The sequence below is a fragment of the Physeter macrocephalus genome, chromosome 18 (genome assembly GCF_002837175.3).
Source record: "Physeter macrocephalus isolate SW-GA chromosome 18, ASM283717v5, whole genome shotgun sequence".
In the NCBI taxonomy this organism is placed as follows: domain Eukaryota; kingdom Metazoa; phylum Chordata; class Mammalia; order Artiodactyla; family Physeteridae; genus Physeter; species Physeter macrocephalus.
The window spans coordinates 88,253,538-88,267,964 of NC_041231.1; the positions used below are offsets into that span (position 1 = coordinate 88,253,538).

The 14,427-nt window shown below is 44.4% G+C and overlaps 1 protein-coding gene across 1 annotated transcript in view; it reads right to left on the minus strand.

Moving 5' to 3' along the window:
• Positions 1–14,427, minus strand: part of CARMIL1 (capping protein regulator and myosin 1 linker 1) — a 333,351-nt gene that overhangs the window by 202,259 nt on the left and 116,665 nt on the right. The window contains exon 3 of the mRNA XM_028479533.2: positions 3,433–3,483. Coding sequence (XP_028335334.1) covers positions 3,433–3,483 — 51 coding nt within the window. The remainder of the gene's footprint in view (positions 1–3,432; positions 3,484–14,427) is intronic.

A 14,427-nucleotide genomic window follows, 5' to 3' on the forward strand; every position in this document is an offset into this window, starting at 1 on the left:
CGTACCTCGGTGCTGTCCCTGGAATAAGCAAAGTGCCAGGGAAGCAGGAAAGCACTGAGACATTCCAGCTAGGCCCTGAAGAATGACTTCAAGTGTGTCAAACAAAGAAGGAGTGAAAAGGGAAATCCAGGCAGAAGAAAAAGAATTTGCAAAGGCATAGAGGCATCCAAAGAACAAGGGCAAGACAGAAACGAGAAGTAGACCCTGCAGTTTCAGGGATGAGTAAGGGGGGACAGGCTGAGTATGCGATTCATCGGACCCCTGGTTCTTATCAGTGGTGAGGAGGGGAGTCATGGAGACACACTGACCGACATCACAGCAGGGTTCAAGCCATTCTCTCTAATCTCACCCATGGCTCTTTTTTTTTTTTTTTTTTTTTTTTTGGCGGTACGCGGGCCTCTCACTGCTGTGGCCTCTCCCGTTGCGGAGCACAGGCTCCGGATGCGAAGGCTCAGCGGCCATGGCTCACGGGCCCAGCCGCTCCGCGCCATGTGGGATCTTCCCAGACCGGGGCACGAACCCGCGTCCCCTGCATCGGCAGGCGGACTGTCAACCACTGCGCCACCAGGGAAGCCCCCATGTCTCTTTTTAACAGGCCTTTGCTCTCAGCTCCCACCACTGACCCTCCTGACTCCAGCCCACCCGAAGACAGTTTAAAGAATGTCACTGGGCAGGAGGGGGACTAGTTAGGAAGCTGAGACACAGGCAGGCTGCAGGAAGACCTGAAGACATCTTTAAGAGAGAACCACAGATACAAGTGATCAGTTAGATAAGAGGAAGGAATCATCCAAGGCCCACCTCTACCCTCAGCAAGACAGTCCCCACCCAACAGGCAACAGAGCGAATCTAAATGTGATTACGTGATGCTCCTTCGGGAACTCCAACTGTGCCACATGCAGCAACCCATGTCACGATTGCCCATCTTTCTGACCAATTTCCCTCCCTCCACAGCCTCCTACTCAGTCCTGGGCCCACATCTCAGCTCCCCAAACACACTGTGCTCTTGCAAACTGCTAAACCTCTGCCCAGTGGGAGACCCCTTTATCTGCCTGGTTGACGCAGGCTGGTCCTCCAGCCCAGCTTCTCTGTAGACCCTTCCCTGATTTGACAATCACCCGCCCCCCTCATCCCCCCTTCTGGAGGGAATGGCAAAGTTCTATTTCTTCATCTGCGTGTGACTGCAGAGGTATCTGCTTTGCAATTAATCACGGTGATATACATTTCTCTTTTGTGTATTTGACTGCGTATGTGGTACATTTAACAATAAAAGGACAAAAGAAGAAAATGTTTCATTAATCAGCCCCCAAAGAGAAGAAACCTATGTGAAAATCGGGGCTGTTGTACACTACTGTTCTGAATATAATTATTTCCCCAGAAAAATGACATTGACACTGGTTCTGCTTCTCAGCCAAGGTGTACTGTGACACATGAAAACCAGCCTTCTGCAGGCAGGTCACTTTGGAAGAAGATCTGCCTTTATTTGTGATGCTAACAATATCAGAAATCAGAACCAATGTCCAAACTACCCTAGCCAGGCTGATGTGAGATGTTATATACATCTTGGGATGAAGCTGGGCCTTCCCTCAGGGGCAGAGCAAGGAGGGGGCAACAGAAGGGAGGTAGATGACTTCCCAAGAGGTAATACACCTTCTGCTGTGTCAGAACATTTTTAATTAGGGTAAACATATCTTTCAGGAGCCTTCTACTCAATAATAGGCTGCTTGACTATTTTCTCAAGCCCATAAAATTTCCTTCCGCAATTAATTTTTCACCAGTGGGATAATGGTTAACACTTCCTTATATCCTGCCTTCAGGTACTTTAGCATATAGGTAATTTAGTCCAACATCATTTATATAATGACTGATTTCACTTATAACACATTATAAACATAAAGACTCACTTTATATTATCAAAAGGGGTGGGATAATATAAAGTCTCATTCCTCGGAGAAACTTTATAAAATTTAGCATTTGTATGATCAGAAAGAAAAAAGACAGTATGGCCTTTGACTAGCAAACAGTGGGTTGGTACCGTCTCAAAGTTCAACAAAAATCATGCAAATCATTAGTCTGTCAGTCCTACCAGGTCCACTGCATTACAGCACCGTGTCCAGCACATAAGTAGGTATTCACAAGACAGTGGCTAAATGTTGAATTTTAAGAATCAAGAAAGGACTGAGAAAATGAGCAAATAACACTGCAGAGCAAACACAGGAGCAAAGCTGAAAGCGTCTCCCAAACCTTCCCCATTTTCCTGGGTTTGTGGGCAGGTGAGTTCATATCCTATAAAATCAGTCAACACCTTTCTGTTACCATAAAGAAAATAAAAGAAGCAATTATGATGCCTAATTCATGAGCTATCAGTTCAAATGTTAATTTGCACCCTATAACGAAGGACATCTTATGGAAAATGTTAGATCTTTTAAAGAACCAAGTGGCACCGTGTTATTTTTTATAGGCAACACCAGAGTCTACCCATGAAAGAGGGTTAGGTGGCTACGTTCCCAGTAATGCACTCTGTAGAGTTATGAAGGTTATTTCCCACGTATCAAAGCCTTAGAAAAATGGGCCGTCACTGGACCCAAAGAAATAAGAACTAGACTTGAAGAAAGTGTAAACCCTGCTCCAGTTGAAAGAGAAAAATAACTGAAATCCGCAAGCCTTGGGGATATGGAGCACGAAATGCTTCGCCACTCTTCTTGGGATGCCTTTAACACAGAGAGGGGACAAAGGAGGAAACGTTTTGGTGCTTTCTGGGGAGAAGGAAGGAAAATATGGTTGTGCAAAGAGAACTCTGGACACATTGGCCTAAATCGTAAGTCTACGCAATTGAGAAGCGAGTGCGTTTTGTGGTGTGTGTGTGTGCGTGCATGCGTGCGTGTGTGTGTGTGGGGGGTGTGTGCGTGTGTGTGTGGAGGTGTGTGTGTGTGTGTGTGTGTGCGCGTGTGTGGGTTCATCCACAGGCCAGGGTCTGGCATCCATAGCTAAATTCTATGAGCTCTCTGGGGTGAGAGGTAGAATGGGGGGACCATATCTGAAGGGATAAGGGTTTTGAAAGTATCCATTTGTGTAGCCTGTGGGTTATGGGAGCCCAGGGCCCCATCAACAGCAACCTCATGAAAACCCATCCTTGGGTTGTGGCAGTAGGTCACTGGATGGGAAGAAGATGGTGTAGATGGGGCAGACAAGGAGCAGAGGCAGATGGTGAAGCCATAGGGCTGCCTCAAGGTGGGACCTCTAGACAATAGTTTGGGCAGGTGTGCCTCCCTCTGGAGTGCTCTCACATTTCCCCCCCTCCAAGAAGGCGGACATACCCAGCTGTAAGGCCATACTGATCATGGTGTGCGTGGGTGTGCGTGTGGGTGTGGGTGTGGGTGTGTGTGGGTGTGTGGGTGTGGGTGTGTTGGAAGGAGGAAACTCATCAACACTTACCTTGGTGGGGATTCGTGTTGTGACAAGGAAGGCTCGGCATGACGTCAGCACCTGTAAGACAGAAGCAGCCACATGAGTATAAGTACCGAAAAGTCAGCTGGTGGGCTTTGGTGTGACCCGCAGGCCTTTAATGATACTGAAGCCTCGAGAGGCTTGGTTCCTGACATGTAAGAAGAATAAGTGACCTGGGACAGCTTGTTGGCCTTGTAGGATTATTAGCTGTACTCTAAGAATCACTGTATGAAGGGCCGTATCAAACAAATCACCTGCAAAATCGCAAGACGAGCAACCAGTCAGCAGCCCAAAGGAGCCACAGATTACTCCAGTTGAGTAAGCAAGACAGGTGTCTGAGATGTTAAAATACAGCTATCTTATCCACAGGAGGAGCCTCACTATATCAACAACAAACTTAACGAAGAAGCCAAGTACTCATTCACACTTTCCAAATTACAACCGCCACCCACGTTTGCCCTCTTGCCTCCTGCTCTCTGTCCACTAACTGATAACATTTATATAACGCACAGGCAGCAAAACAGGCTATTCTCCCAAGAAGTCAACCCCGACTTTGCTTCTCAGCTAAGCCTCTCTCAGTCCTAGAGAGAACATTTATCAATTCCAGTCCTCAGCTAAGAACATATAGATAGCCCATGGGGTCCCATATGCCTATAGGCACCTCTTACCCAGCAGGGGCCCTTGTGAATACAAAGGGGCTGGAACTAGTCTGAACTCCTAGTTCATCCCTGGAGCAGAGATGCCAGTCTACCAACCTTAATGTCTAAACGTGCCACTCTGCAACCCGGAGGTTCGGGCAGGCCTCGGGGGCCTTTGCAATAAAGAAGGCGGACTCCAGCACTTCTCAAGTTCTGATGGGAGACCTGTCTTTGATTTTCCAAACAACTTGCTTGTCACTAAGTTGATATGTAGCGAATGATACGTATGTGCTAGTCTAAGAATGCTAGATTTGAACAAAACTTGAGAAATCATAAGTCAAGGACACTGAGGCCCAAGTTGCTACAGGATTTATCCAGATTCAAGCCAGGGCTCATCCTGTTCATTCACACACAGAAGGTGAGTCCATGGGTGTGCCTGTAGCCTGCTCTGTGCTTCTCTTTAGGCTCCCAACTCTAAACAGAAATGGTATATTTTCTAGATAACTCTTCTTTGAATAATCAGAGGTCACTGCTACTGGGAATAACTCAAGTCAGAACCCTTTATGAGACAGATGATAAAGAGAGGTAGCCCAACACTGGCTGGGAGAGTCTGATAATGAACAAGGGAAAGGCAGAGAGGGAGAGGCACGACCCATTGAAGACTTTCCACCCAGATGCCTTCAATCACAGCTATTCACGGGATCCTTTTCCACCTGGGTTCATTTTTGCTACTTGACTTTAGAGGTGATGTGCTCTAAAAGACCATTAGTAAGTGACTTCTAAAAGTGGAGCCAACAGAAGACATCTCTATTTGAATATTCTTAGGCCATGAATCACAGTTCTTTTCCCAAAGGAATGATCCTTACCTTTTTTTACTCAGGCCCTTCAGAGATGGGCGGAAGCAACAAGCAATAGAAAGGGGAGAGGCGTGTAAGAAGTGGGGTCAGATGAGTGAGTGGAGGTCAACTGTAGCCCAGGAGTAGCAGGACTGGCTATATAAACTGCAGGGCCCTTTGTTCAAAAATTATGAAGAATTTTAAAGACAGTGACAGAAAGCATTTACCCAAGCGTAGGGCCCTTCTGAGAGCAGTGCCCTGTGCGCCTGTACAGGTCACATGCCCATGAAGCCAGCCCTGAGTAGTAGCTACCATTTACCAAGTGTTCCCTACGTGCCATAAATGGGCAAACATCCTTGGATACACTGATTCATTTAATCTTCTCAACAACCAAATTCTCTATTATTATTACCCCCATTTTACAGATGAATAAACAGATTCTGTGATATAACCCAAGGGCAGGAGTAGGGTTCACGTCTGTCAACTCCAAAGCCTATGCTCTTCACCATTAGGCTACCTTTACATGTTCTAACCCAATCTTGCCTCCTGGTCTCTAGGCCCTGGCAGTTCAGTTAGATATGGGGTAGAAGGGTGAGAGCCCAGGGCCACCTGTGACTGGGAAGGGATTCACAAAGCTCCCAGCTCAAACAGTATCTTCCTCAACATTCCAGTAGTTTAAAAGATTCTCTTTTCAAATCCAAGAATGGCCTGGAGAGCTAAATTTTTCAAGTCATCTGCACTAGCCAAGCCTTGACTAAGACAGCAGTACCCAGGGAAGTAGAGTTTGGCTGCCTTTGGGGAAAAGGCAAGAGGCAGTTTTGTTGCGTGAGACACACAGGGTTCGGTGGTGAACATCAGACAGTCAGAAGAGGCCTGACAGTAATACAAAGGGAGACAAAAGGGGGCCAGAGACAGGCGTGGCCAGTGTTCTCATTTGCTTAGGTCTGGCAAACAGGTTATCTGTGACTAAATTACAAGATCAGGACTCCTCTTAAAGGATGAAAAATTTGCCTTCTCTGAACTAAGACCTTGTCCCACAGCACATTTTTTTTAATTGAAGTTTAGTTGATTCACAATATTGTGTTAGTTTCAGGTGTGCGGCACAGTGATTCAGTATTTTTGCAGATTATACTCCATTATAGATTATCACAAGATAGTGAGTATAACTCCCTGTACTACACAGTATATACTTGTTGCTTATCTGTTTTATATACAGTAATTTGTATCTGCAAATCCCATACCCCTAATTTGTCCCTCCCCACTTCCCTCTCCTCTTTGGTAACCACAAGTTTGCTTTCTATATCTGTGAATTCGTTTCTGTTTTGCATATACATTCATTTGTGTTACTTTTTAGATTCCACATCTAAGTGACATCATTCAGCATTGTCCTTTCTCTGTCTGACTTATTTCACTAAGCATAATTATTCTCTAGGTCCATCCACATTGCTGCCAATTTCATTCTGTTTTACCTCTGAATAATATTCCATTCCACGGCACATCTTGATGTGGCACCCTTTCAAACACTGCTCCTCCTCCAGGGGAAAAGGAAAAAAGAAAAAGAAGGAAATAATGCTGACACTCGTGATGACCCACATGGCTACAGGAAGCCAGACTCCTCACCTCTTTACGTTGACCCTTGACCAACTTGGGGCTTAGTCTGCATATAACTTAGAGTGGGCCCTCCATACCCACAGTTCGGCCACGTCTGAGGATTCAACCAACCACAGACCATCTAGTAAGTACTATAGTCTTTACTACTGAAAAATATCTGCATAAAAGTGGATCTATGCAGTTCAAACTCATGTTGTTCAAGGGTCAATGGTACAATGGCAGCACACACGTTTCTTTCTTCCAGGGGTACTTGTATGATCAATCCCTGATTTTTCAAGAATCTTAAGTCCACAAAACCTTTGCACAGAGGTAAAATAAGAGTCAAATCATAAAACTCCCATGCCAGAAAGGACTCAGTATCAACCACCTAGTGAAAGACCCCCTTAGAGTTTATAATCTGAGAGCAGATCCAAAGAAACTCATCTCGTAGATAGTTTGTGCCGGAGCGGGACTAGAAGAGGCAACTCCTTACTCCCAGCGTATTACCTTTTCACTCTCTCCTCAAATAGCAATAAGCGTCAATGCCAAAAGCCCCAGACAGGAACACATAGCCTCTTCAGTAGTCAGAAAAATATGTTTAGCTCCGTGAACATTCCCTCAAAGGAAAACTGGTCCTACAACATCCAGGATCACTTTACAAGCATAGTAGTAATACCAGCCAATACACGTTGGGTACCATGTTCTCATCGGTTTGCATACATCATCTCCTTTAATCCTCACAGCAGCCTATGGGCTAGATACTATTATTAACCTCATTTTAAGAAGAAGAAACTGAGACACACAGAGAGTATATAACTTGCCCACATCACCTAGCAAGTAGGTAACAGAGCTGGGATTCGAACCCAGATGGTCTGGCCCCAGAGATTGTGCTAATGACTTATAAAGGCTCTCAAATCTCACCTGTCCAAGAACCAGCTTCCTCAATAGTCTGCACACATGCAAACACAGATGAGTCACAGAGCTTTAAAACCAGAAAGAAGCAAACAGGTAAAAGCGTCATCAATAAGATGATGGATATTTGCATATCATAAGAACAAGGACCAGTCTCTACTGTCTGTCCAGACCAGTGTCTGTCTGTCTGTCTCTGTCTCTCTCTGATCACGGGTTAATCTCTGTGAGTCTCTATTTGGATCTGTCTACTTGATTCCACATGCGTATCTCTCAGCTTATCTGTGTCTCTCCTTGCCTGTTCCGCACCCCTCCCTCCAATCCCTTCTCTCTGCTACAGCCTCCGCTATCCCCTCCATGCCCCAACCCACCTTCTCATTCTCTTTTCCCTCCTCTGGCTCCCCCCTCCCTTCACTCTGCCCCCATTTCCCAGCGCTTTCTCTCTGCTAATCACTGAGAGCTTGTATCTTATTTATGCCCATTGCAAAACAACAGGCACCCATCACAGAAGAAATACTGCGTTCTCAAAGAGTATTTCGTTTGGAACATAGTCACAGAGAAACTTGAAAAAACCATGAAATAAAAATGACAAGACACCTTTTAACATTATTATACAACGAGCACATCAGTAACTGAGTGATTACAAGGTCCCCTGGGTGAATCTAGTTACTAAAAACTAATCTCAAAACAGGCACCCGCATAACTGACACACGGCAGCAATCTCCAGCATGAGGCGCAGGCTGGCCTTTCCACCCATTTACAAGCGTCACGTTTTGGAGAATAACGTCTCCCACAAGCAGCCAAGGCATCGGGTGACCTACCTGACTTCTCTTGATTTGCCCTCTCCTGGAAAGTTACCAGGGGGTTTCTAGGGGCCACTGACAAGGTATTAACTGGCTCAATATATTTTTTAAAAGAGAGAAAAAAAGCCCAAGGTGTTCACACGGATTCACCTTTCGAGTAAACAGCAATCTCTTGACCATACGTAGATACATGAGGTTCTACGGATCACTTCTGCTTTCACTCTGGCAACAACAGCGCTCACAAGCTGTGGCCCTGCATGCCAACTCCCTTTCTTTAGAAATATTTTAAAGGCCGCGTAAGTACACAGTGTCCTTCAGAAGTTGGACACAGGCCAAAATCATTTGTTTGAAAAGAGACACACCCAGGCTTTGAAGGCAGAAACTTTGTGCTGGCTGGTCCCCATTTCTGGTGATCAGCTCAGATTCCCAGAGGCATGAGGACTGTTCTTAGAAAGCCTTGAAGGGGATGGAGCCGAAGGGATGAAATTCTCCAATGCTGACCCAGCCTTTCCCAACACCGTGCCCACTCGTGAGCACAAGAGCGTAGCAACGTTTTGAAGCAAGCGTGCAAAACTATGAATGCTACCATTCCAAGAATTGTGCTTTTTGTTTTATCAACCCAAACTGGGCCAATAAATGGAGCCACATTCATGCTGGGAATCCCAAAGAACTCAATCTCCTAGCTTTCCTGTTTGGGGCCAAGATGCCCTAGGATTTGTGGCCTTGGAGGTCTTACACACACTCACACGGCTTCTAGCAGGTGAGGGGGGAAATCGCGCAGGAAAACCCCTCTTTGATTTATCAGGAAGTGTTTCCTGGTAGTGTGCACTACCTTGGTGCTAGGGATAGCAAGCATCTTCCTTGCAGGGTGACCACATCTTCATTTCCAGTTTTAGCTCTCAGAATCCCGCGTCCCGGAAACTGGGATGCTTGGTTGCCCTAATTGCCGGGGTTTGGGAACAGGAAGACAGATTCCAGTTCTGGCTCTGCCACTTTCTAGCTGTTTAATGCTGACAGAGTTAGTTAACTTCTCAGTTTGCTCACCTGTAGAACAAGAATAATACTGCTCTGCAGGACTAATCTAATACTGTTGTTTTAAGTAAAATACAAACGTAGATAAAGCCCTAGCCCAGCACCCAGACGTCTCTGCTGAATATATCACAATAATTGGTGTGAGACCATCTTAAATTTAGATTCCCAAAGTAAGATGAACATCTATTGAATTTTTAAATAATGCTTTTTGTCAACAGAACAAAACAAACAACAGCAAAACAGAAACAACGATTCGGAGACATCTCCTAGGCTGGCATTTTCAGTTCAATATATGTACCTTCAACCTTAAAGGAGAAGAATTTTCTTGCAGAGTTAAAAAAAAACGGGGGTTGGGGGAGGGAGGTGGAGGGCATTAGAAGTATATGTGCTGAGCCAAGGAACCTTAACCACAAAGGGCAAGCTAGAACTTCCCTCCCACCTCCTCTGCGAGGCCCATTCTTCCAGAAGAGTCTTAGCATGCAAACCACATTTTCAACCTCTATAATGAATTTCCTCCCCCTTTCATTGAAATGCAAGCAGCAGCCTGGTTCCCTTTGAGGCTTCTTGGTTCAACTCTTAACTTCAAAATTTCACTTAGAAACATTTATAAAAATCCTCCCTACTGTTAAGCCTCATAGCTTAGCAGCCTAAATTTCCTTACGGAAATGATACAAAATGAGGTCGGCCGTGGAACCCTCTCATGGCACACTTACTAAAAACAAAAGTACCTGTTTCACCCTCTTATAGGACTCCATTACCTAAAGCCTACTGCTGCACAGGCAATCTATAAATTCACGGCCCCTAAATCCACATTCTCTCCTGCACATTACCAAAAAACGCCTTTCCTGTAAAAGTGGGCTCTTCATGGCAAACATTCGACCAATGGTCTTATACCACCCAAATGCTCTCTAATTTGCAAGCAAACTAAATGATGGGTGCCATTTAATACGTTTCCCCTCTTCCAAACCCCCAGACCTCATTAATCCAAGACACAAGCTTTGGGGAGGGAGAGGGGCAGGTGGTGAGGTCTGTTAGCGCCACTGTGGAGAGTTATGAGTGACAGATGCTAAGGGACTTGTGCAAGGTCACCCAGGAAGTTGAGGAAGAATAAAAAGCCCCTCTGGCTCTGAGCCTCGTAACAACCCACTGCATACAGCTCTGATGACCTTCACCCTCTCTGGCCAAAGCAGGACACTTCACCCAAAAGGAATACAAAACAACACATCGTTTTAGTGCAATTTCTGGCCCCAAATCCCTTATAAAACTGGATCACCACACTAGGAGGCAGCGCAGGTCCTGAAAACTACGAATCCAGCCACACCTGTTTTTTTATAAAAACTTTATAAGTAAAGTTTTACTGGGACACAGCCCCAACCATGTTTAATGGATCATCTCCAGCTGCTTTCACACTATGAAGGCAGAGCTAAGCAGATGCAACAGAGATTTTTATGCCTCACAAAGCCGAAAATATTTACTATCTGGTCCTTTACAGAAAGTAAAGGTTTGCTGACCCCTTGCATAATGGTTTCGAGGACAAATTCTAGGGTCGGGTTGCCTGGGCTTCCAAGCTTCACCATTTACTATCTGTGTGACTTGGGGCAAACTACTTAATCTTCTCAGTGGCTCAGTTTCCTCTTCTGTAAAATGGGAGCAACAAGGTACACCTCATGGAGCCATGAGGGTTAAATAAGTTAATGTGTGTCAATAAGAGAACATATGTAAAGTGCTGAGAAGAACATATGGCAAGTGCCAGCATATGCAAAGTGCTAGTGTTTGTTATTATTTATATTACAATAGTATAATAATATTATACATGTCCATTATAGTATTACACTAAGAACAGAGTTATTGGATTTAGCCTGGGTTTGGCCTCAAGCTGGCCAAGTGACCTGACTCTGAACAAGTTACTGTCTCTGTGGACCTGAATTCACCCAAGTGTAAATAAGGGGGTTGGAATAGGTGTCTAACTTACCTTGCTACACTCTGGGTCATGACTCAGGCCCACTGTGGAACTGTCCCAGTTCTAGGACCCCTCTTCTCTTTGCTTTGCATGGACTGCCAAGAATGGCAAATCGCCAGTAAATATTTGAGAGGAATTAATTCCTTCTTGGGCCCCTGCTCCCCGGAAGGACAGATGCTCCCTCAATACAGGGGGCAAGGAAGTCACTGGAGTTTGGTTTTTGTCTTCTGATATCTAGTTTCAGGGGAAGTCTTTGTACTCTAACACCTGTGTAAATCCATTTCTTTTCACCTGGTTATTTATGCCATTATGCAGAAATGGAATGTTTACATACAGCTTGTCAAACACAATCGCTTCATTCTTCATTCTGCAGTCCTCTTATTGCAAATTGTAAGGTTTTATCAAAGCGTGAAAGAAAACAAATGTTTCTAATTTTTCCCCACGGATGAACATGTGGCTACTTCCAAACAACATCAATTCTTCTTGATGTCACTAACATTTCAGATCTTCTTTTCAAAGCACTGGCCAAAACAAAACTCTGGAACCAGCTGCACTGAATCTATGATGATAACATATTTTTAAAGGCAGAATAATGGCGTGACCATAATCCCTGGAATGGGACCACCTCTTAGGCTAAGAGTAAAGATGAGCCCAACACCTAGAACCAGCCTCACAGGTCCAGGAAGGTCAGGTTAAGGCACTTACATGGGGCAGAGTTTCTGCCCAGACCTCTCAGCATTGGGGTCTCATGGGTCTGCATGGGGCACGCTTGGAAAGGGACCTCTACTAGTCATCACTGTCATATTTATGGTTTAAATGAATTCACCAACAGTAGAATCACAGTCATTCAAAGAATACAGAAAAATACAACATGAATGTAAAGGTCACATTAACCCAGTTAACAAAACTTCTCCTGCTTCCCTAACACAGGGCCAGCCAGTCTCTTCTTGAACAAGTCATGAGGCACCAGAACCTAACTCTAGCGAAAAATCACAAAGTTAAAAGCAATCTGGAGATAGGCGTATCTAATTCCTCTATTTTATAGATGAGGAAACAGAACAGGAAGGGTCAAACAATTGTCTGCATTTATCAGGGCTTGTTTTTTTTTTCCCCCCAAACAATGGAATTTAAGCACAAATAAATTTTTTAAAGGAAATGGGTAGCTCTCATAATAAAAAATTTAAAAAAAATGTTTTTCATTAAAAACCAGAGCTCAAGAGGGACTGAAACCAAATCAACTCTACAGATTTGAGAAGCAAGAACTAGTGGGGAGTCCCTTCTGGCTGCCCTGATGGAGTGAATGGACTCCAGCCACTTTTCTTCCATGTATGATTCCTCTCAAGATTCAAAACCCAGAAGCGAGAACCCCATCTTGGGCATGGCACCCAAAAAAGACCACAGAGAATAACTTGAAATGAAAGACACGTAACAGTTACGGCTTAATGACAAAGACCGCGGGCTCCAGAGGCAGAAAGCCTGGGTATGAACCCCGGCTAGACCACTCACTACTAGCTGTGTGACCTGGGGCAGATTACTTAGCTTCTCCATGCCTTAATCACCCCACCTGTAAAAACATGGAGACAATACGCCTACTGAGATAACACAGGTACACAGAACGAGACCTGGCACATAAAGGAGTCCAATAAACATGTCCTTGGACAAGTTCAGTGGTAATATTAGTTAACCAGCTATACGGCAGAGCTGGAACATGAAGTAAGTTTCACTCATCTTTTATCAGAATTCTCATGCTGTGGTTCCTCCCCAACATACACTACTTCAACTTGTCAGCTTACAAGGCGGGGCCCTTAGATCCCCATCTTCTCAAGCCAAGGAGGCACAAATGTCACTTCCTTATTCTTCACCTTTTGTTAATTATCATTTTCATCAAATGAAAAAAAGTTCACATTTTCTTTCCTGCTCTCAGAGAAAATTTATGAAATATTCCTCCACTCTGCAGAAGTGTGGGTGGTATATGGTAGGGGGAACTGGCTTAGATTTAATACTGTTACGTAAATAATCAGATTGAGAGATAGTCTTCATTACATTCCACGATAAACAGGGAGAGAAGGAGAAAAAAGATTTGGAGTGATTATACTGAGAAATCCGGGTATGCACATAATTTTCAAACTGAGGGCTGCAGCCCATTGGTGGCTGGTTACATCAATTCAGGAGAGTTTAACAAGCATATTAATAAAATAAACTGAACTGGAAGTGAAAAGAAAATCAAGTGCATTGCAAATAGAAACCAGAGCATTGTTTCATGAAACTTCTGTCCAGAGATATCAGTGTGCTCATGGCACACATGCATGCGTGTGTGTGCGCGCACGACTGTGTGCACACATGGGGGGGTGCTTCTCAAAATCAATATAAAATGCATTTCTCCTGTGGGTCCAGATTTTGAGAGTTTGATAACAACTGGTTTATGGCACCATCTGCACCTATAAGCATAATCCACCATGAGGCTATGAGAAGGTTGAGGCAGAGTGGGAGGATGGCAAGAACATGAGCTTTGGAGACAACAAAATCCCAGCTTTGGCATTTTGTGAGCAGACTAGTCAAAGGCAAGTTCCTTTAAATCTCCAGGATGCAGTATCCACACCTCTAACTTGGAGACAGTATTTGCCCTTGTGTAAGAATTGGGGATTACCTATCAAGTGCTAAGCCTATAGCACATATTAATATAAAAGAAGTCATTATAACTGGCCTCAAAGAATACAGCTCTGAAAGTGATCTATAGGGATAAAAAACTGAGACCTACAGAGACGTGTACAAACTTGTTAGTTAGGGACAGAGACAAGCCCAGATGCCCCGTCTCCCGCCCTGAATCCTGTTCTCAACACATCATCTCCAGGATGTAGCTTGAGTCAGTCAGTGCAGGGGGAGATTATTCCCATGGTAACTACAGCCTATCTGAGAATTAGAAAAGAATTTCCATGTCTGGGTGGGGATGTAGTGAAACCTGATATAGAGAAAGAATGGGCTTTACATCATAAGAGACTACTACAAGCAACTCTATGCCAATGAAATGGACAACCTGGAAGAAATGGACAAATTCTTAGAAAGGTATAACCTTCCAAAACTGAACAGGAAGAAATAGAAAATATGAACAGACCAATCACAAGTAATGAAATTGAAACTGTGATTAAATAACTTCCAACAAACAAAAGTCCAGGACCAGATGGCTTCACAGGTGAATTCTATCAAACATTTATAGA